Below are 23,286 nucleotides of genomic sequence, written 5' to 3'. Positions count from 1 at the left end.
ACTCGGGAGAAAAAGAAAAAGGAAAACGCCGGAGAAGATGGACCAATGAGAAGTCTCCGGCCTCCTCTATGCAGGGGCGCAGCCAGGAAATAAGACTAGCAGGGGTTTTAGGCGCAAATAATACTGGGGTGTCTGGGGGTATGGCATACCCGCCAGGGTAAGCGGGAGGTGCGGGGGCCCTCCTCAGAAAAAAATAGGATAAATAGTGAGTTTTACGGCCAATGAGAAGATGCCTGACTCCGACGGACAGGGCTGGCTCAAGGTAAAATACTTACCCGGGCAAACTGCTGTTGTGTCGCTCCCCTACCGGGTGGTTTGGTATGGAATACCCCCAATTAAACGGGGGTCCGGGGAACCTCCTGCGGGAATTTTTCAGTGGCCTACGCAAAACGCTTTCTCAGAACATTCAGTGGCGTTCGTACAACAATAATACAAACAGAGTTTGTTTTTGCGTTAGCTTAAACTTTTGAAGTTTATAAAAATAAATTTACACAAGAAATTAAATGCAAAATTTTTACATTTATAAAATCGGAAAATAATTTTTTTGTTGCTTTTTGGGAATTTTGTAGCCCCCTACCACGCCCAAAAAGCAACAAAAATTATTTTCCGATTTTATAAATGTAATATTTTGCAACGGCCGAAACCAGTGGCATAACTAGAGATATGCTTTGGGGGGGGGGGGGGGGGGGGTGAGGGGGATTAGTGGGGACAACCCCTCTCAGGAAACGGGGGTTCAGGGAAAATTTTGAAAAATAACATGCCTGAAAATACATTTTACATCATTTTGGCACTTATAATTTAAATTTAAGCAGAGGAATTTATTATGTGTCAAATCCAGACAAGATGTTAACATAATTTTTGATTTCTCTGGAGGCTTTTGGGGGGGGGGGGCGGAATTCATCCCCTCATCCCCCCCATAGTTACGCCATTGGCTGAAACCATCTCTCTGCACCCCATCGACCGAGGAAGCCAGCTGCAATGCCGGCGAAACTGTCGTCTGCAAAGATGGGCACACGCGGTGCATATCCCGTAAACAACTCCACTGAATCTTCATCAATGCGCGAAAGCCTAAACAAGGATAAATATGCGGTGTCGTAATCTCCAGTGTCGTTTGTATTAGTTTTGTGACTCCTTTGATAATGTGTGCCCGAGGAAAATTTATTTTCTAAGTATATTAATAGTTTGCCCTATTTTACTATAAATATTGATAATTGAGCGTGAAACTTCGAGAAAATTTAAGGATATCCTTGGATCCTGGTATCCTTGGTGATGGGTGGAGTGGTTGGGCCACGGCGGCCCCGTAGGGCGTAATACGGTCATATATCTAAAGGTATTCCAGTTCACAAATAAGGATTTCGGAACGGGTTTCATGTCCTTGTTTAGGATAATATTTTTGTATCTTATGCTGATTTTTCCCAGTGAAAATATGCATGCATGGAATACTCTTTATTTATCGCAGTTCGGAAAATGTAAGGATTGTTAAGTGAGAACCTTTGGATTCGTTTCTTCTTAATATGGCCTTAATATTTAGATTTCATGTAGCTCTTTGTGAATAATTAGCTTTTATGAGCCCGTTTTTGTGGTATTTATTTTGTGTTTCTTACGCGGATTTCGTTCGACGAAAATTGTTTTTCGTGTTATGCCTCTCTCATTTGATTTGTCGGTGAATAGGTACTATTGTATTAATCGTTCTTGAAAAAGGGTTATTTTTGATTGCTTTCGTTCGCACTAGCTGATTTATGGTAAAATTGGCTACAAAGAGATCGTATTCATTTGTATGTATGAGTTCCAGTTAACGAGTTACATACGGTGTAAAATTAGTAATTTTTATATCATCGTGTTTCAATGGGGTTAAATCAACGTTTACTATTAAATGAACTTAGAGAGTATGTATAAATGCATGATTTAATTAATAAAAACACACACCGCAAGTGGTTGTTGTACTTTTATCAGATTGGGGGGTGATGGCAAAGGATTTTTCCTGTCAACAAATTTCCAAATTTGTGTCCATGTGCGGGTGATCACGTATTGATTCAGCCCTGGCTATTCTGCCGTTATTTCTCATTATTAAATTTCATCAAACATACTTGTGTTCGAAGTTTCGTTTGAGCCTTGGGACTATGGCACTGTATGCCCGTGTACGCGCTGCCTTGTGGGCATTGTACATGGAGTTGCATATGCCACCTCGACCGTCTCCATCGATTCACGGGGTAAAAAGATTCCCTGGTGATATGGGTAGTCTGGGAACTCGGCCAGAATTTGTGGGATTCTGTTTTGTCATATCAGCATTTACTTCCAATTACGTTAACGTAGCGTGTCTGTGGGCCTTCATGTTTATTTCTATGTACGACTGCCGATTAACCACGAAGTACCGAATGCTATCAGAAAGTCGTTGGCTTCACTCGAGTTTGACCCCGGGACAACCTTGTAGCTACGTGCTGTGCGTACCGTCCCCTGACTATTGTAAAAATATTTTTAGAGTAAGAATATATCGTCATCAGATTCCTATTAAATCGGTTTCATAGGAGCTAATTTCGTTCAAAGTGTGATCAGCGGTAATTTCTTACATCATTTTTATATACTTACGGGTAGTCTGATGTCGGGGCAGCTGCCTCTTGAGCCAGAGCATTGCGATTTAGCGTCCAAGTAATAGTCTTGAACTCTCCCTTGTAATGTTTCGTTGTCCAGCCACGCCACTACCACATCTCCTCCAATCATCTTGCTGTGTTCAATGTCGCCAGAGACGCCGAAGGACATGTACTCTTCGGTGTCTGCAATTTTTTGGGACACCAGAGGAGAGAAGGGAAGGGTCAGCGTTATGTAGTAAATAGCAGGAAATATTATTCATTCGGGAACGGAATACGATTATTTTTAGAATATATATAGAAGCTACCAATACGGGATGCCAGCCTTAGCTCAATCAATTTTTTAGCATTGCATGGATGCCTAAATTTTAGTACTTCTTAGGAAAGTATACCTCGAGCAGTTCTGGAGTTAGCTTTTTGATGAAAAAGTAACCTTGTAATTCGCTGCAAGTGAATGAATAGCTAAAAAAGTAGTAGAAAATTAATGGTAAGACAAGAAAATATTTCTTGAATTAAGGCTGACGCCACTTTTGAAATTCCATTTGATTTTCAAATTTTTAGCGGTATTAGATCAGCAGTGTGATTAGAATTTCATGTTCGCATTTCATGTTTTATCATTGATTTAATTCGTTTTCTATGATTTCTTTAGTGTTGAATTTGTATGCGTAATTTATTATGAACTCACTGCTGAAAATGTGAGTGGCATTGCGTTAGGTAATAACTTTAAAAATATTATAAGAAAATGTATGAAAGCATGATATTATAAGAAATTCCGTGTAGGTGCATTAGCTTATAATGTCATGTTCCTGGAGAGTAAGTATACATGAGAAATTTATAAATTGATTACATCTACTTGAGCCTTTCAACTGGCTTCAATTAAAATTGGCTAACAATGCGCAAATACATAGCAATCTCTTGTCTATTGTTATGAAATTAAGTAGATTTATCAAATCGATATTTTAAGAATTTATAACCTTATGAGTCTTAAAAAACTTGATGGAATATTACGCGAAAAAGTCAAGAAAATTCGATATTAATTGTTTTGCGTTCCATTAAGGGACTGGCCTAGGTCAGAAATAAATATCGTACCTTTTGAGGCATTTCTCTTCACCTGTTATTCAGCGATGTCAAAGAACATGAAAAACTCGGCCAAGGTTACAAGACTTTCACTCAGAAATTTTGCGACGTTGAAAAACCGATTTATATATTCCGCTATGTTTAGTATAAAAATTCTAGTCCATTTTGGTGCTTGAGTTGTCAGTGCCTTTAAAAATATACTTCTTAAACAATCGAAGAATTCAACCCAAGGAAACTACTTAATAAAAATACTTATTTTGTGTGTCCTTCATGGTGACTGAAGGGTGTTGATTTTTCTCGTGTTCGCATTACCACTTACCTAATTTAGCCACCAGCTGCATGACTAGACTGTGACCTGCGACCGCCCATCGAACTTCAAATCCATCTTGATCCCAAAGGACTTCGCAGTTCAGCTTAGACTAAATGAATGAGGAACGGGAGTTAGACCGTGGTAGCTGAGCTGAAGTCTTTGGATCTAGTTTATTCTGGACAGTAACTTAAGTAGTTGATTTGTATTTAGAGTTTTTTAGTAGAACAGTGCGTCCTTTTCCCATGCAAGACCGACAGTAATTTGACAATATTATTGAAAACTCATTCACCCATCTACAAACAAATAAGCCTCCACTAATAAGCATGAACATTTCCCAAACATTTTATAGCATGCGTTATCACCTCCAACCATAATCCTCCACCACTTTTCCCAATACATGCATTCCATAAGGCAAAGGAAGAGTTTATTTTGGGTAGGGATTTGTTATTTCATTGCATATGGTTCATATTCTGCCATGAGGAGGCCTCCTCGGCAGTTGACACAAGATTCAAACTCATATTGTGGCAAATATTTCCAGGGACTATCACATTAACAAAAACTTTGAATGAAACAATAATATTTATTTTCTGCAGAGTTCTTTTTTACAATAATTAGCGCCAATAAATGCCCAAAACATTTATTATCTCAGTTAATAACTTACATGTTGTACTCATCCTAATTCACAAGCCTTTGAAGTCGGCTACAGTCACAGAAATTTGATCACCACTTGGCACTTTCCACTCAAATAAAATCTTCTTGTTTCATGTCCATTTACAGTGTCTTAGTACTGATCTAATAGCCTCTGATAGCGTGGGTAGCATTAGTATTGCACATGGTGAATTGACCAACGGGAGCACAAAACATATAATATAAATATGTATATTTTTTAAATTTATCCAATAATTTTTTTCGTAAAATAAATTAAATAATTATTCTTGGATGCCAATAAATAATATGGGAAAATATGTCATATATGTTGCGTAGAATTTCACATCACTGGAATCACATGTTTTTGGCCTGCTGAAGGTCATCAAAATGTACAATATTATTGAATCCATCCATATTTCTTTAATTTATTGTTGGAAATTGCTGTAGAAGGGTTGGGCGAAAAAATGATGATTTGTGTATTGGTCATTCCTCCTCTGGAATTGGAACTGTGGTTGATGGTAGGCTTGATTTTGGGTTGGAAGTGGGAAATGTATTCCCCCTCCGAAGTATGGCACTTGTTGCGATTGGACCGGCGCCTGGTTCAACTGCTGGAACCGGGCGACCAGGGGCCTATATGTCGTGGGTTGTAATTCTCCCCCAGCAGCAGGAAGTGCGTTGTATTGTAGGAAGGTCTGAGGTCCGGGAAAATTCCTCCTCATCGGAGAGTAGACAAAAGGTTGTTCCAGTTGCTGAGGATTCTCTCGGAAGAGGCCCGAGTTAGGGAGAGCCACAGGCGTGACTTGAAAACTTTCAGACTGATTGATCTCTATCTCGTCCTCGAATGATCTGGGCCTCTTCTTCTGCGAAGGGCAAGAATGGGACAAGTTAATTCGGCTCCCCCTCTGCAGAGACTTCACCTCCTATACATTTAAGCATCTAATAATTTATGTCTAGGGAAATATTTCTGTTTGTTGATAAATGTGTAATATTGCTGTGTATAATTAGTCAGCGATGTGTTTGTAGGTTTTTTAAACGAAGATAATGATGTATTAGCTAATTATACGCGATATAGTAGAGCTCAATGGATTGCAGTCTTGCGGCGAAGACACAAAAAGCTCTATTATTTTTTTGTTTCAAACTTTCTTTGGTCAGTTTCCTTTTGAGCACACGAAACCAGGATGGTATCCTTTACTTCTGCCATATTTTACATGTTCATTTGAAGCAGTGTTAAAAATAATCATAACATTTATCTAGTTCTCACATATCCATATATAAGTAACCGCTCGAGAAAGGGGCGCGAGAATGTGTTCGATAATTGTTTAAAACTCCTCTACTGACTGGTCAGATACACGTAGATATGATGATTCGTACTTTTGGATTATCGCTGCTTTCAATTTCTCTAGTAATTGTTGTTCAAATTATAACTTTGATGTTCTCAATATTTTATTTAGATATTTTCAACTTGAACGGTGCCTTCCGTTACTTATCTGAGCAAAAGAATTCATAAAATAGCTTTTTGATAAAATTCTGTTTTCATGGATTCTACTTTAATTCAGTTCCTTATTATTCCCGCGATAATCAGTAATAAATCAGACAATTCTCTTCATTTATTTTACGTTTCAACGCAGTGGCGGATCTAGGATAGGGACCAGGGAAGGGATTAAGGGGGGAGTGACCTCCCAGCAGTAGTAGGGTTCCGAACAAAATTACCATTTTATCTAGTGCGTATTGGATACGCAAGGGGGGCTTTAGCCCCTCTCTGGATCTGCCTCTGGATTGTAACATACTAAAAGCGGCCCTAAGTTTAGTGTTAATTAGTATTTCAATTTTTTAAAGTAGATAAATATATCGGAAAATATAACTAAATACTTTTGTAGAAGTGGCAGCCTTCAAAAATTTCGATTTTATCTAGTTTGTGTTTTGAACCAATAGGGAGGGGGCTCCCTAAGGCCCCCCATAGATCTGCCTCTGTTTCAAAGGAACAATGACCATCAAATGTATAAGAGTAACTGTGGAAATAAATTCTACTTGATAAGGAAGTGTGACATGGTCGTGTTCATCAAAGGTATACAGAAGGGAAGTTACAGCATTGATTCAATTAATTAAAATTCTTTGACTTATAATTGATCAATACTCCTGCCAGTACCTATATAGGTGTTCAATTAAATTAGGCGATGGCTGTATTTGAGGTGATAAGAACGACGGAGCTGTTTGAATGATTTGTAGGAAGAAAGAAGTGATTCGGAAAAAGGTTGATGCTCTATTGGTCATTAATCTAATTTTATGTTGAATCGTAATCTATCTCTTCCTTAATGTAAATATTCCATTGGAATTGTAATAGAAGTTGATAATAGTTGAAATACTTCGAACAGAGCGAGGTTTATTGAAATTTAGGTAGATTTTACTGCCGAGTCCTGACCATTTCAAGTATCCTTGTAAAACTTCATCAAGCTGCAGAATGTAAATGAATATTTTTTATTTGCATTCTACTCATCCTAAATCTAATTTAGTGAATGCAATCGTTTTTTCTTTACTTAACCCTTGTGCTAAATGACAAATAAGTTGGGACTTTTTTAGCTTTATAGTTGGTGCGAGTTCTTAGTTTTTACAGTCTCATCACAAATGATTAAATAAGAGAAATTTATCTAGCAGTGTGTATGATTATTGTTCGAGATTTTTCATATTGGGCTTAGCTAATGTTGATGGAGCCTGCCGCGGAGTGGTGCAGGAGGCGCAGCTAGCCTTCCGGGTTGTCCTTCCGACGAAACTTTCGTCGCGAAGACGAACCGACGCGGAGGATAACCCCGAAACCTAGTTACGCCTGCCTTTAGCTCAGTTTATCTTACATCATTGGTAATCAGTTGTAATCAGAGTTGATATCATAGGTTGTAGTTCTCTGGAAGTCATAAATGTTATGAAAGAAAGAGAGGGGAATATCATATACTTTAGAGTTAAGCTAAAAATACCGCTTTGGTAATATGCGATGATCATTATAAATGGAATAGAAGAAAAACTCGCTTGATACCTGCTGATATCTGAAAACGAATTCAATAATGCTGAGGAAGTTTCATCAATAATGTTGTTAGTTTGACAATAACCGAATTCAAAGAAGAAAACTATTAACCGCAGCAGTATCTAAGTAGCTGTCGGGTAAGGGCTAGGGGTGCGACGGTATTTAAAGTCAGTGTGAAGTTTTAGAAGGGCGGTTGTAAATATTGTATTTAAGGCACAGTCTACCAGAGTTCCCATTAGCTTAAATTTCTTTTTTTCAATGAAATGTGATCTCATTATAGTATATATTATAGAATATTCTAAATCCTCTGGGGTACTGCATCAAATTTATTTTATTAACTGTAGCCGCTTTCCTAATACTTCATTACCAACTTTGCGTGCATGCACTTTCCTTAATATTTAAGGTACTGACAAGAAACCATTACCTTGAGGTTTATAAATGCAATTTATACATGTTAAAACGATAAATATTCACCAAGATACATTCTCTTTAGCTAAGACCATTCCATAAAAAAACAGTCAAATTATAATCCGACTGTGATTAACTAGAACAAATTTACATGTGTTTAAACGAGCTCGTGCTTCTAGTTTGTATGCACGCTATCAAAATTAATTCTCTATATGGATAACAAAATCTTTTTTCATTGATTACAAATAAAATTGAATTGCTTTACGCAAAAACTCGTCATGCCAAACCATCGATGCGGAAGTTCCCGTGGCATATAATTTTACAAAATTATGGAATGGCATTAGTGTGTATTTTTTATTTAAAGGGTGGCATAAAAAATCTATACGAAAGTGCAGTAGTCAATCTGTACAAATACCCCTAAGCCAAATTGAAGTTGTTTACTCTCAAATTTTATTCAACCATGCAAAAACGTTGATGTTGCGTGTTAGTATCACATGCAATTTCTAAATAGAAATCAACTGATCTTTATTTTTTTATTTATTTAATAACATTTATTACACAATGGCGTTGCATTGAAATGGGAAATGGCGTTTTTTATGTCTTTATTTAAAGTATTCAATGACATTTGATGATAAATTGATCAAAAGTAATCAATAACATAAGCTTAAGGCATGCATGAGACACCTCCAAATAAAAGAGGGAGAGGGGAATAATATGTAATGTTTCCCTTTCATAAAATAATCAAATAAATTTTTACAACAACATACTGTTACTAGAAAATTTGTGATGATTCTTTATATAAAAAAAGACAGTGGCTTGCGTTAGAATCTTCATGTAAGAATCATTGAATTATTAAAGCCTGAATCATACGTTCATTTGTTTCGTTTCTCTTAGTGATCTCTTCTGCGATCGCTTTTCGGGACCGGAAAAGTGATCGCTCTAGTGACCATTATTTTGAATCACACGCTCCCTCCCGCCGTCGCTTTTCGTATCATTTCCGATATCACAGCTCGTTGTTACAGGACCCGCATCACGAAAATACATTGCGTGCTTATGTTTACCTATGTCGTTCCCACGAATATCAGATAGGCTTAAGATAGGGTAAACATGTTTTTTGGCGTGAAGGGGATGGCGTTGAGCCTAAATCACACGGTCATATTTTTCGTCATTTCCGATTCCGACTCCAGCGATCACTCGAGTGATCACTCGCAAATGATCGTCGCCGGCAATTATTTTTCGCGATCACTCCAATGATGAGGATTCCCATCACTTTTTTTCATCAATCGTCTGGTCGCTTTTTTAATCGCTGAAAACGTCACTGAAACATCTTATCAGCCAATCAGAACTCATGCCCGTATGGAGCGATTGCAGCGCAACGTTTGTCAATCGTGGGAACGACTTAAGTAAACATAAACACGCTATTTATTTTCGTGATGCGGGTCCTTTGAAAACGAGCTGTGGTATCGGAAATTAAACGAAAAGCAGGGACCGTTTGATTCAGAAAGTAATCACTCAAGCGATCATTTTTCCCGGACGCGAAAAGCGATCACTCGAATGATCTTTTTCGCGACGAAAAAATGATAATGTGATTCAGGCTTTACATGCTCAAAATTCACAGACACATTCTTAACTTTGTGGTATTCCACTATAAGGTTTCTTTAATATTTCATTTTCACTTAAAGTAGTTGTGAAAGTAAATGTGAACTATGCAAGAAACCATACATGCTCAATTTAATGAGCTAATGGGAAAGAATAATTTTTACGAGCCAGGCCTATCCAAATATATGTCTTACATTTGTTTGAAGAGGTTCCACCGCTACACTAAGTTACTACTCTTACCTTCTAAATTGAGCTGCATAATGACAAAGTTGGTCCCCGACTGGTGTGACCAAGAATAAAAACCAGTAGCATAGCCATAATATGCCCTAAGCCCTCGAGCTTCATGAGGAATGGTACCAGATGAGAAAAAAATTAATCTTAGAAAAATGGAAAGAAACTTTTCTGAGGAAAGTCTTGAACTTGAAAATTCTTCCAGAACTAGTATGAGCGTGGGCTTTATCATGTATCACAACTTTAGCTCTTCTTAGTGGGGTCAAATCGGATGGGGTTCTTCTGTTACCGGAGCCAAAACTGCGTTGGTATATCACTGGTTCTTACTCGTTCGCGGTATTCGTTCATTGTTCGTCGATTGAAATGAAAATTCTGTGGTGTCAAATAAAAATATATATATTGAAAAGAAAATAGTAATTATATGTTGGTTAAATTCAAAACTCATTTTCTTGGTAAATTATCTATGAAATTGCAGTCATTGCCATGCTGAATTCAATGATGAAACAAAATTAGTTCTCCTCAGAAGTGAGTTGTAACGTTACGGTGATTTAATTAATTACATTCTCTCAAAAAAATTATGAGCATCGGTGCGCTATTTTTATGGCAATTGCGCTTTTGTTGATTCGTCTGGATGGATAAGATTTCATAAAAAATATGACCTTAGAAAAATTTTCAAATTTTGGACATAAGTTGGCCTGACATTAGATGTAGCACGTCATTAGTGAATGCGGTATTGTGTTAAATATACGAACCAAACGGATCATTAAAATACCTCATTTATTTCACTTAGTCGCTGTGGAACCTCCTTATGCTGTTCTTTTTTTATTGAATGATTACTGAGCAATTATTTTTCTCATACCTGTGGGGACACTCCGAGCATGCGCAGTGAAGGGGGCACGTTTGGTGGAGGCGGTCCCTTGGGGATCGCCACGTGACCGAAATCCACGGCAAACGCCTCGCACCAGACTCCGAAGTGACCAATGTCGAAAACAGTCAGGTCTCCAGGCAGTGTCAGGACCAAGGTTCTTCTGTCGTAGCGTTTCAGGGGCGTTCCCAATTTTCCGTTTTCGTCTGCCACACGGATCCCTTGTGAATTGGGCTTGCTACCAGGGCCGACCCAGAACTTGGCATCTGAAAATTAAATGGTGCCTTACTCGATGCTTTTTTAAATTTAGAAAATGAATTTAATTTGAAGAAATTGTCATATTGGGAAATGAATCAATAACTTTAGCTTGGAAATGAATAATGAATATAGCAGGTGAAAGAATATGAAATGAAAATGAAATAATTATTCGGGATTAATTTAAAAATTTTTGTTATCCGTATGGTGCAGGATGCCCTAGAAGAAGGAAAAAATATGCGAAATCCACAAACTTCTACCTTAGTATGGAGGTAGCTGTACCCACACCCGGGGCCGGAACTTGGAGTTTAGTCAGGTAAGGGCAAAGATCAATTTGCCGCCCCCGTCCCCAGATCCCCCCACTCTAATTCCCTCCTCCCACCCCCGCAAGTAAAATATAATACATGCGTAAGCTAATTTTTTGAGGTACGGTAGTTGAGATTACACACCGTGAATTTGCCCTTAAGAAGTGTTATTAACCCACTATAACCCTATGTTGCTTAAGTAACATCAAAAATGTATAAATTTTCAGCTCCAGTCAGGAAAGATTGAAACTACGTCTTCCTTTGTGATGCAAAGTTTAACGGTGAAATATGAAGCTGCCACGACATTATGATGGAGTAGAAAGTTTTCACTGTTTAAAATGAGAAATCTTGAAATTTAATTTCTCTCAAAAGCAGCAATGGGCTAGAAATGATTAATCTAATTGTTTAATAATTTTTTAATTAAAAATTATTACCAAACAATTTTATTAGAAAAAATTAAGTAACTTATTAAAAAAAAAACTTTTCAAATTGTGCCACCCCCTGGAATCAGCCGCCCGTGGCAGGTTCCCCCTCTGCCCCGCCCTAGTAACGGGACTGCCCACTCTTTTCCAAACCAACGTTGAGGTTAAAGCACTGACAATGAGTGAGAGATAGCGATTCGTCCACATCATAAAATACAATTTCAGGCGAAGACAAGCGACAATTTTCCCTCTGATTTATATGGGACCACTCTTGATTTCATCAACATAGTCGTGTAGAGCATTATTAATGTTGGTTATCAATTTCTTGTGCTAAACATGCACTCGGTGGAGGCCTGGAGGGAAAAAATTCTAGGGTTGGAGTATCTTGTAGAGGTAGATTTGCTTTTCCCTCAAATTCAAGCAAAAAACCTGAGTTTATATCAAGAGTGAGGAAATGATTTGGTTGTTACAAAAAAATCAGGAAAACTTCATATGAATAAAAATATGCTAAGGAATAAAAGTATTAATCATTGTGATAAAATAAAATTATTATTAGACGAGTAATAAAGTAGTTCTTATTAACTGCAAAGGGATTTTGAAATAGGATAATTTCACATAAATAGCATAGCTGTTAATTTATTTTGTCAATGCCTAATTTATTTTGTCTATGCCTAATTGTTTTTAAGCCAAGTTTGGTGTTTTAGTTATTTGTGCTGCCAGTTAATTAACAATCAAAGATAATCTATGGTCCTGATTGGATAAGATTTTTTCTTTAGCTTAATAATCAAGTACCTGGTGCTTCTCCGTCGTATGAAAAATTAGGCACCAAGAGAGTTTGAGCATCGACGATTGTGATGGGATCTGATTTGACTCCATGAACGCCTGCACCTAAGGCTCCAATCTTGATTGGTTTTGGGAAGTCAAATCCTGCAGGAATCTTGACGTCTGCGAAGTTCACCTATGAGTTGAATAAAAAGATAGAGAAGAGTTAGTTTGCTAAAGACTTGTTGAGTGGGCTGAAGCCCGTTTCTACTTTCCCATTTTGAGTCTGGGGAAGGAATTCTATTTTCCCATTTTCTAGCCTAGGGAAGGAAAAAGACAATTTTTCCTATGCTTGAGAAAAACGCGATGATAGAACCAATATTTTCTTATTTCTCTAAGTGGAATTGTTATCGATCGGTTTTCAGATTGTATAAGATATTGTTGTAAATATGAATGATTGTGCAATCACTACTCTGAACACTTTTCTATCGTAAGTTATTATCATTGATTTATTGGGGATAACCTTACTGAGAAGGATTGTTCTTTTCCCAAATGAGAAACCGTAATCGTTCAGGATTTTAAGGCGATTATCTCATTAAGAAAACATATTGCCAAGTCGTTCAGATCCAGTTTTTTTTACAGAAATATTGAACTGGGCTGAGATTTAGAGGTCGCGAAAGTGAGCTAAGAATTTACTTTATAGGCGGAGGAAACCGTATCTTTGTAATAGATTCGTGGCTCTCTACTCTCAATAGTCATTTCTAAGAATTTCAATTATGGATTTCGTTCGATTTGTTTGAGACATTAATTTTCATTTCCCTGATGGGATCACGCTATAGTGATGACTTCATTAGATTGTTTAAAAGTACAGGCCCTATTAAATTTTCGTGAAAAATGTGATCGTTTTTGGAAAAAATTTAGTTTTGAGTTTTATGATAACTATTTCTACTGCAATAAATTGTTTTCCTCTCTTCGACCATTTCTTACTATGCAAATAATATTTTCATTGAATCATTTGTACATCCTCCCATGGCTACTGCATCCTCCTAAGGAGTACAATACAGCTCTAAGTCCGGCCTTGCTGCTTAGAAAATGATTTTATCATTAACCATCTTTTTCTTCCCTGAAAAAGACTTCCTGTTACGTCTTTAAATGAATGGTACAAGTTAAGACTCTCGGGGAAGCTTAGAAAACGGACTTCCGGATATGCTCAGGACTTCTTTTTTTTTCATTAAAACTCACTTCGAACTCCCGGCACCAAACAGAGAACCATCGGATGTTGCTGAGAGTTTTCCCTTCCGGCAAAGTCAAGGTTACGTGCTTCTTGTTGTATTTTCCAAGGACGTTCAGCCTGAAAAGAAAGTCGGTGAAGTAAGCATCATATATAGAACAACGTCATTTTGAACTTTCTATCACTTGCCTTTCTAGTAATCCCGTTGTACCTGCCCTTTCCTTAATGGTTTATATTTTACTGTGACACGAAAAAGGTTTGCTCTCATGGTTCCCTGTGGGTATTCATGCCTTTGAGATTGAGATAGCATAGTAGCCAAGGAAATTTTAAGTGTCCCACCAAGGGTTTGCATTTTAACAAGGGAGTAATTCGTGCATTTAATTACATTTGACCTTTTCTATTATTTCATATACTTGCGGTCTTTTAAGAGTCGATTTTCCATAATGATTTTGCTTTATTTATAGCGTGTACATCTTTTTAATAATTAATTTCTGGAGGTATAAATCGTCGACATGTTTTTTAAGTATCCAATTGTGGGGAATTGATATAGTCTGTCCAATACGGAAGAGATAAGGCTACGCTCGAGAGCCAAACACTAACAGCTTACCCTCCGTCTGCTATACAATAGCCCGGGTCTGGTCGACCGAGTGCGCTATTATGAGTCACGAATCGCACTCCTCTCCGGAAAATTATCACATAAAGGTAAGCGTAATACGTAATTATTTCACAGTTTTTATTTCTACGAGTTATTTCATGATAAAAGCCTTAGCACGACGGCGTTATGTCAATTAGTTATGTAACACTTAGGGTGACACTTAAAAAAAAGCAAAATACAATTTTTTGCAACCACTCCACGCGGTCAACCAGGCCCCGGCTATTGTATGGCGGACGGTGGGTACCCGGATATTGTTCGTCTCTCGAGCGGTACCTTAATCTCCTACCCACCTTCCGTGTTTGGACAGACTATAGTTTATACTGGTCCGGAACTAGGGCGGCGCAGGGGGTGGGGGTGACCCGGGCGACAGATTTCAGGGGAAGGCCAAATTTGAAAAGTTAATGAAAAAAGTTTCTTAATTTTTCTAATTAATTTTTTTGCAATAATTAATTATTACTTTATAAATTATTGAACAATATTATTTGTGAAACTTCTTAATAGCAAACATGCGGTGTGTAATTTCAACTATCCCATCTCAAAAACAGTTTACGGAGATATTATATTTAACTGGTAAAGGGAGAGAGAGGTAGGAGGATCGGGGTAAGGGGGGCGGCAAACCGCCCCTGACAAAACTCCTAGTTCCAGCCCTGAGTATATTCACTGTGTATAATTTGCTTACACCAATTAATTACGTTCCAATGGCATCTTCAAAAAGTTGTTCGTTGTGTTAGAGATGTATGAAAATGCACATAAAATATTCCACCAGTCATTAAATGAATGGAAATATTTTAAACTTAATAATCTAATCAACAATTGCTTATTATGTCTCTTTACAAAGAGATATATCAAGTTTAAATAGTGGTTTTTATTATGCGGTGAACATGGAATTTATTTTACTTTCATACATTAATTTTAACTTTGTGAGAGTTTACGATTTAATGCGTTAGATGAAAGTTAGAGATAAGATAATAAATGTACTCACGTTCCTTTCTCGTCCCTGATGCGGAAGCCTGAACCACTCGGTACTTTTGATGTTCCCGCATAGAAGAAAGCATCTGAAACGGAAAATGATCATGATATAATCCATCTTCAACGAATTTTCATTTTATGGAATTTAATGAAACAATGCAATATTTGGATGTGTATAATTAATGATTATATTTAATGAGCTGTCAACATTTTGTTTTCATCGGTTATTGTAAGTTGCTGAAAAGCTGAGTAATATTTCCCTGTAGTATTCTAGAAGGGACGCCTTTTATACGTAGGTACATACAGTGATAGCTGAGAAGGAATTGCATACTTTGGCGTATTTGAGGCATTCGTCCTTAAGGGTCAAGCGATCTTAATCCACCTGGAAAATTTATGTGTGAATTAGGTTTCAATATCGCTCCTGATGCGACTCAAATTGTCTGCTGAGCTATCTTTTAAATAAGAACCAGCTAACCTATCCTTCTAAGTTGGATTAGTTTGCTGATAATACTTGTGTGTGTCTATTTCACTAGGAAAATAGGAAAAATTAAAATAAGCCACCTCTAACGTGCCAATACCTGGGCTGTTTTTATTGTTTCCTTGTTGTTTGCTGCCATTGGGGAGCTTGGTCTGACTTAGTGGGTTAGGAGCAAACTTTACGCTGCAAGTGACACCGCCTCCATTCTTTCAGTTTTGAAAGGTATTTCGAACCCGTTGTATCTCATGCGACAAATGCGATTGTGCACAGATGTTAAGAATATTTTTGACTCTTTATTTAATTTTTATTTCTGCATGCAACAACCAATTTACGAAGTGACTCTTTAGATATCGCGAATTCGTAGCCTTTCGGTTTCAGTCAGGTTGCTGATTTTCTAAACCATTCCTCCGTTCTCCAGAAAAGTCTATTTCACGCAGGACTAAAGATGAAAAGTTATTGATGCTTATCAACTGTAAATTTTGGAAACTGTAATTCACGGGGTTACGTATAAGGGAAGGAAATTTTTCGTGATTGTATCATCGCTGCAATAAAAATCCAGGTATTTAACCCGAACAGAAGGTCAAAACCGAATATTGTCAATTAACGCTGAACAATGACGTTTATTCCTCGCTTAAAACTTTTTTTCTCTGTGCAATTCGTATCCATTGCAGTATATATGAATTGCATGATTATAAATGAGTGGGTTATCTCGTTACAATAATAATCTTGCCCAAGCCTCCATAACTGTAGCCCTACGAATTTATTAAGCCTCCCGGATCCAGTTCGCTTGAGGGTGACCTTGTCCGTGAAGTGGCGAGAAAGTGTCGATTTGCTCTGTCGTGTGTGCTCATTGGTGTGAATGGACCTTTGAGGGGACAGGTTTCACTTAATTTTAAATCTTCCTGTTGCTCTGTCAACCTCAAGTTTTTAGAGTACATGTTATACATCATTTCAACTCTGACAGAGGAAATTGATTATCTGGGGGATATCTAGTGCCTGGGAGATACAACTAATTTATGTTATCTCTTTTGATGCTTCATAGCTTCTTGTTAATTTACAGAGTACATTATTGGCTATATTTTTGTCTATTACCACTGTAGACCGAATGGTAGGTTGATAGTACTTCTGTTTTATTCTGATATTTAATGTTCGTTTGGGTAGCATTAGGGCTCCTGTCCCAGCTTTATTAATCTTAATCAATACTCTTTGTACCTAAGCATCAGTTGAAATTATCTACAATTTACGTCATTATCCTTAGAAAACCCTAAAAGTAATCGCTATTTTTCATGCTCAAAACTGCTTTCGATGTTGAGATATTTTCTCCTAACTATGGAATAGAAGTGTCCCGAAGAATCAGCATGCGAAATAATGCAAATTTTCAGACGGGCTGTTTTTAAACGTATCATATATGGATTTGTTTCCGTGATTGATATGTACTAGCTTATCTGTGGTTAAATGCTTTAGTAAATTTAGGGCATCAGAAATTCTCATTCCTCCTTACTGCTTTAATTGAAGTATGTCTATACCGTCAATGGAATCTTTAGTCTTCATGGAGTGGCTTTCTTTCTTGATACATAAATTTTTCCATATTAAAAACCAAAGTTTTGTGGTTAATATTGGGTATGTACATTGTTATGTACTGACTATTTGATCATATTTATGAGTTAGAAAGTGTTACAATAAAAACTTTTGTACATATACCTAACTTAAATAGAACTTCCAATTGATTCACTTATTCATAACCGAAATTGGCACCGAAAGAATCTGCAAAGGAAATTTTTGCCCACTTTCGGAGGATTATTTTGTGAGTTTTTGGATTTGGAAATATACAAATAGGTACGGATTTGTGATTCAGCGAGCATGGTAGCTCAGTAAGTAGAGGGTTGAGATACATAGGTAAGCGTCCTGGGTTCATATCCCGAGTGTAACCTTCTTACCACTATGAATGTGTGAAATTCCCACGCCGGTGGCTTATTATTGGATTAAATTTCCCTCATTTATCAACTTAACTTTCGGGTTGAATTACCGAGTAAGGGAGCCATATTATAAGGCCTTCAGTCACGGAATATAGTGTTTAATTGCTTCACCTCTAGGAAAAAAATTATTACCGTATTTGCATGTCAGAAATCTGAAAAAAAACGTTCGGATGTAATCAATAATGAGTGCGAAACATTAATTAAAGTAAAAAAATATTTCCCCTACAGCCATAAGATGTAAAATAAAACAAGCTTTCCGTTTAGGCCTGTTTACAGTTACTCGTACGAATTAATGCCAAAATGTAAGAACGCGTGAATGAACGCAAATATGCACCGTGAGACCGCCCACCTTGTGCAAATGCATGCACAGAAAATAGAACTTGTTCTACTTTTGGTTCATGCATTCGTATGTTCCGTTACGGTCCACAAAAATCGTTCCTGCAAACAGGCATTAACTCTGAATACGACAGTGTTCATTTATTGTGTAAAAGGACCTTTTACACATGCTTTACCGTCATTCAATCGTTTTTTTTTCTGGAATACAATCAGCTTACAAATTTGAGTGGCTTTAATTCTGAAACGTGCAGAAGGCACTCTCACTTTCGGCGCGACTCGCCGCTCGTCCGACAGTATAGCGGTGGCCCCGCGAATCGATTGTGTCTGAGCCCGAGAGAGAAAGTGAAAGATGAAATCGCTTCGGTGTGCGTGGCGGGAAGGAGGAAGTATTTTCGCTTGTTTTGCCGGGGAAGCGGCACTGATGAAGACGAATCCACCTCCGCGGCGAAGACAATGTGTCTAGCTCACTCACCGGGCGCTTCCCCGTCGTAGGTAAAGTCTCTGATGTGCAGCGTCCTGGAATCAACCGCGTACACGTCCCCCGACACGCTGTGGTGCAGCGTGTTCAGCTTTCCAAGGAATTTGCCGTAGTATCCGGTCGCAGCCGTGGCTTCATTCACCAGCACTATTTCGATGATGAGAGAGAAAAAATAATCACATTTAGAGGTTTGGTATAGTATGGCAACATGTTTAGTATTTTTGAAAACTTTCATTGTTTGAAGAAAAAAAATTAATATATCCTAAAAAAACAACCACTATATGAATTTCTTTACGAAATTCAGTCTTTATGTCTTAAATCCTTGCGTTAAATTCGCAAGAAATGAATTACTTACAATTAGCATAAGTTTGAACTATTTCGAATGCATCTTAAACATTACTCGTACATAAGGTTGGGTAGGACTTACTATCATTAGCCATTTCGAATTTGGTGAGTTTGTTGATGAGGCTGATTTTTAATTATCAAATAGCGATTGTAGGTGAATACTGCTACGTGAAAAAGACGATGTAAACGTTTATTTACGTCCCTTAATTTTGTGGGCATAAGAGTGATATGTATCCTGAAGTAAGTTTTAAGCAAATATATGTAATAAAGCATAGTGCTTGGTGTTATTATGTGTTTTTAGCATAATTCATTGAACTTATGCCCCTAATATGAACGAATTAGGATGGGAGTCTCGTCATACCGAAGTCGGAAATGTTACGATAATCACGGAGAAGAAAGAAAAGAAATAATGGGGGCGTTGAGGAAGGAAAAAAATGGCGCAAAAGGGACTGCCATGAGTAAGAAAAAATAGATTTATTGGTGAAGATAACGTTGGAGACGACGTCATGATTGAGGGTGGAAAATTATTGTCACGGACTGTCAAAGGACCTGCTAATAAATAGATGCAAGAGTCACGATCATGACTTTTGTGCCTACATTAGTCATTTTTAATGGAATCGTGAGCAACGCCCTCATCACCTTCGGTGAAGGTAAAAACAATTTTCTCCTAAGATCTGATATCTTTTTATGAAGCGTAGATGTCCAAGGTCTCGTCGCTTAAAAGTTAAATGGGTTGAAAAGTATTCACTAGGTATTATTTCGCTTAATTTATTGTTAGTTTTGACCCGGGAAAAATGACAGGAAGGGGCGAAACTTATCGAAATTAAAATACATAGTCTGAAATAATACATGGTTTATGTTTTTTATGTGTCATATTTATTTTACTTTGCATTGCCTTTTGAATCTTTTGAGGAAACACAGGCTGATACATTTTCCACAGTTTCAATCCAAGCTCTTCGAGTACAGCTTGTCCCGTAGACTATACAGTAGAATTTAAAATCCTTCATTTATATAGTTCTTGGAAGAGAGTTTTTTTTGTGTAATAGTATTCCTCTCAGCACCTCAAAAGCCTGCTCCCTATCATACATTTTCCTGTCAAGTCAGCTTATACCTACTTTGGATTTCTTTCTTGTGTAGAAATATCCAATTTAATGCTACCGAAAAGGAAAAAAAATGCCTTGATTTGAATGCAAGGTATCTCTTGTGAATGCGGGTGTAGTAATAATGATCTTTTAGTGCCCGTTCGATTTCGTTTTTTTGCACGAAACGGCATTGATGGATCCAAAAAACATTAGAGGGGGCTTTTTTTATTGTACGAAAAAGGGCCAGACTAATATTTCGTATTCTTGTGAAATGTGGTCCCAGAATGTTGTTATAAGTTTACTGATAGGTTTATAACCTTTACTTACTTAATGTAGATGTCAATTGTATGTAAAAAGATGTAATACAATATGAGCTTCGGTATCATTTGAATGGGGATAAAGGAACCTATATTGCGTAATCGTCTGCGTATGGGCCCGGATAGGATAAGCTCAGTGGTTCGATTTCCTTTGCAGGATAATTTTTTCCAATAGTTATCAATGCAAATTTCACCACCGTTCATTCGTTAATATTGAAATATGCCACATCTACTTCTGTGAGCGGCATTAGCGCAGGAATAAGATTCTCCAGTGGTTGCGGGCTCTTTGATGTCCATTATCTCTTGCGTTGCCACCTAGGAGAGACCTAAAGGATCTACAACCTAGCACAGTGCACCGCGGTAAAACTACTTCGGGAATCAAGGCACCTATAACGTATTCGTCTGAGCAGTAGTCCGCAAAACCTGTCGCTCGATTACCAATCCTGGGGGAATTTCCCTCATGACAATAATTGTTAAATGTAGGTATTTTACAAACAGGATAATTATAATCAACCATTAAAATTTACGGATATGTCAGCCGAGAGTCCTGGTGGGCCAACCCAAGGAACTGGGCTTGAACCAGCCTCCGCCAGACACGCATGCCTCTTTTAAAACCGCAAAAACGAGGCGGAGGGAATCCACGCATATGATGATGGTGCACCTCGTGAAAGCTCCCTGGCGACCTTTTCAAGCTCTCCTTTTTGCAAATTGAGTGAGGAGATTGGGGGAGATTGAGGTTGCTGAGTTGGAAGGGAAGGGGTTGCCATGGCTCGTCTAGAAGCGCTCTTTCGCGGTTTGAAGTGGTCTGGGAGTCTACTGCAAGCGGAGGGATGGGAGAGTTGACCAGGAAGAGAGCTCGCACGATATTTGCATTTCTCTCCCCTATATAAGGAGCGACTGCCCTTGGTTGGAATTCGGGACGACTGACCACTTGAAAAATACGACGAGTCCCGTGCGCATGCATACGAGGATAATGAGAGGAGAGAGCTTCTCCATGGCAGGCTGTTTTCATTTCATGATCATTTTAATGCATCCCTTTTGACGAACAGCACCGAACAGGGGCGCAGCTAGGAATTAAGGATAGGGGGGGTTTCAGGCAAAACTAATACTGGGGGGCTTAGGGTATTGCATACCCGCCAGGGTAAGCGGGAGATGCGGAGGCCCTCCGATGGAAAAAATTAAGATAAAAGGTTCAAAATGGTGATTTTTACGGCCTTCTGGGGATATTTTATTAATCCTCACACTATTATATAAGCAGTATTAATCCAATAAGGTAAAATAGATTTAACTTAAAAATTTCTATGAGCTCTGGGGGGGGGGGGTTTATCCCCCAAACCCCTACCCCTCGCTGCGCCGCTGGCGCCGATGATAGCACGGACGATCGCTGGGATCTATCGAGAATAAATTCAGGGATAGCATTAACATGACATATCGTTACCTCTTGACCGGTCGTATTTCATTTTTTCTCGTGAAGATTTGCACTTTAAAATTTAAAATATCATCTCGAAAATTTCTTGGTAAGCAGAGGTGAACTTATCACACATTTTCCACTACCGCAAATGTAAGCAAATAGTCCCGAAACTCTATTGAGGTATAATTTCCTTTGAGGTACTAGCAAATGTGGGCGGGGTATTCCGTTTACCCCTGCCACTGCCTGTCATGTGACTAGCATATACATGTTTGCATATAAAATGCATGGTTTCATGATGATAGCGTAAGATTAAAAGGAGCGATTCGCGCGACAATTGACAGGCTGAGCGGGAGTGACGCGTCGTCTTAATGATAGCGATCACTATCCCTTATTATGCGAGGGAGGCCACTCATCCGGCAAAACTTGAAAGAAAAACAGCGAATTTTACTGTGCCTTAAGAGACGGGGAATTTCAGAGATAATAAAAAATAAATCTTGAAATCATGTGAAATGCAATGGTCAGTTGATCATTTTTACTCATAATCTTTCTTATATGTATTATTAGATATTTAAACATCTTTTTGAATATTAGGGTGATGCTTCGTTCCTGATGAAATTAAATTTTATGTGGTGATTGCTAGTATTTGATTTCAGGTTGAGATTTGCCTGAACCTAATTGAACGTATATTACATATAAAGATGAATATTTGATCAAATAAATATTGATAACGGCATCCGATAATGGAGAAGGTGTATTAGCTTTAGGCTTTTATGTCCGGGACACATGGAAGTGGCCTTTTATGTATAATCCTAGGTTTTCCCGGCGTATCAAGTGCAGAAAAGTTTCTCGGGTTTTCCACCGGTTGATGTTTTCCATGTCTCCCGACGTTTCTAGCAGCAACTTGCTGTTCATCCTCAGGGGCTCTTCCGAATGAAATCCCCTGAGGATGAACAGCAAGTCGCTGCTCGAAACGTCGGGAGACATGGAAAACATCAACCGGTGGAAAACCCTAGAAACTTTTATTCGCCTTTTATGTGATTGAATTTATCGTTAGAAAAAGTGTTTGAACCTCAGAATCAAGCTATGAATTTTGGAATCTGTTTATGCTCCATTTTCGTAGTTTAAGGTGCGGCTGGCTTCGAACGTATAGAATGTTTCATTAAGAAATTATAACTTTCAATAAATTCTGTAAACCATTGGGTGAGTTAATTCCGAAAAAAATGGAAATTTTGGATTCTATATGTTAAAACTTATAAATTTATGATGGTGATTTGATTTTGATATTAAACCTAGATCCACTAATTTTGAACGAGAGGCCTTTATAGACGTTCAAAATCAATATGTATCTATGTTTCCTGAATTGGCGTATTGTACAAAGAAACCTCGCTATTACAGCGGTCCGTAGATCTTCAATGTTGTTGCACCCATTTATTTAATCGCGGAGATTAATTTCTGTCGAAACTGTTATTTGAACTTGTCTGCGATGGCTGGGCCTTGGAGTTGGAGTGGTATTTCATAATAGTCATAA

The 23,286-nt window shown here is 37.9% G+C and overlaps 1 protein-coding gene across 1 annotated transcript in view; it reads right to left on the bottom strand.

Annotated features, from left to right (window-relative positions):
* LOC124153795 (protein Skeletor, isoforms B/C) overlaps nt 1-23,286 on the bottom strand; it is a 79,592-nt gene that overhangs the window by 9,791 nt on the left and 46,515 nt on the right. Inside the window, exons 2-8 of the mRNA XM_046527155.1 lie at nt 18,598-18,750; nt 15,349-15,421; nt 13,723-13,831; nt 12,511-12,676; nt 10,731-11,002; nt 3,982-4,081; nt 2,587-2,771 (exon numbers count right to left, since the gene is read on the bottom strand). Coding sequence (XP_046383111.1) covers nt 2,587-2,771; nt 3,982-4,081; nt 10,731-11,002; nt 12,511-12,676; nt 13,723-13,831; nt 15,349-15,421; nt 18,598-18,750 — 1,058 coding nt within the window. The remainder of the gene's footprint in view (nt 1-2,586; nt 2,772-3,981; nt 4,082-10,730; nt 11,003-12,510; nt 12,677-13,722; nt 13,832-15,348; nt 15,422-18,597; nt 18,751-23,286) is intronic.

Source organism: Ischnura elegans, chromosome 2, assembly GCF_921293095.1.
Source record: "Ischnura elegans chromosome 2, ioIscEleg1.1, whole genome shotgun sequence".
Classification (NCBI taxonomy): Eukaryota; Metazoa; Arthropoda; class Insecta; order Odonata; family Coenagrionidae; genus Ischnura; species Ischnura elegans.
Note: the sequence above shows the minus strand (reverse complement) of the source record. Positions and strands in the feature narration are given on the sequence as shown.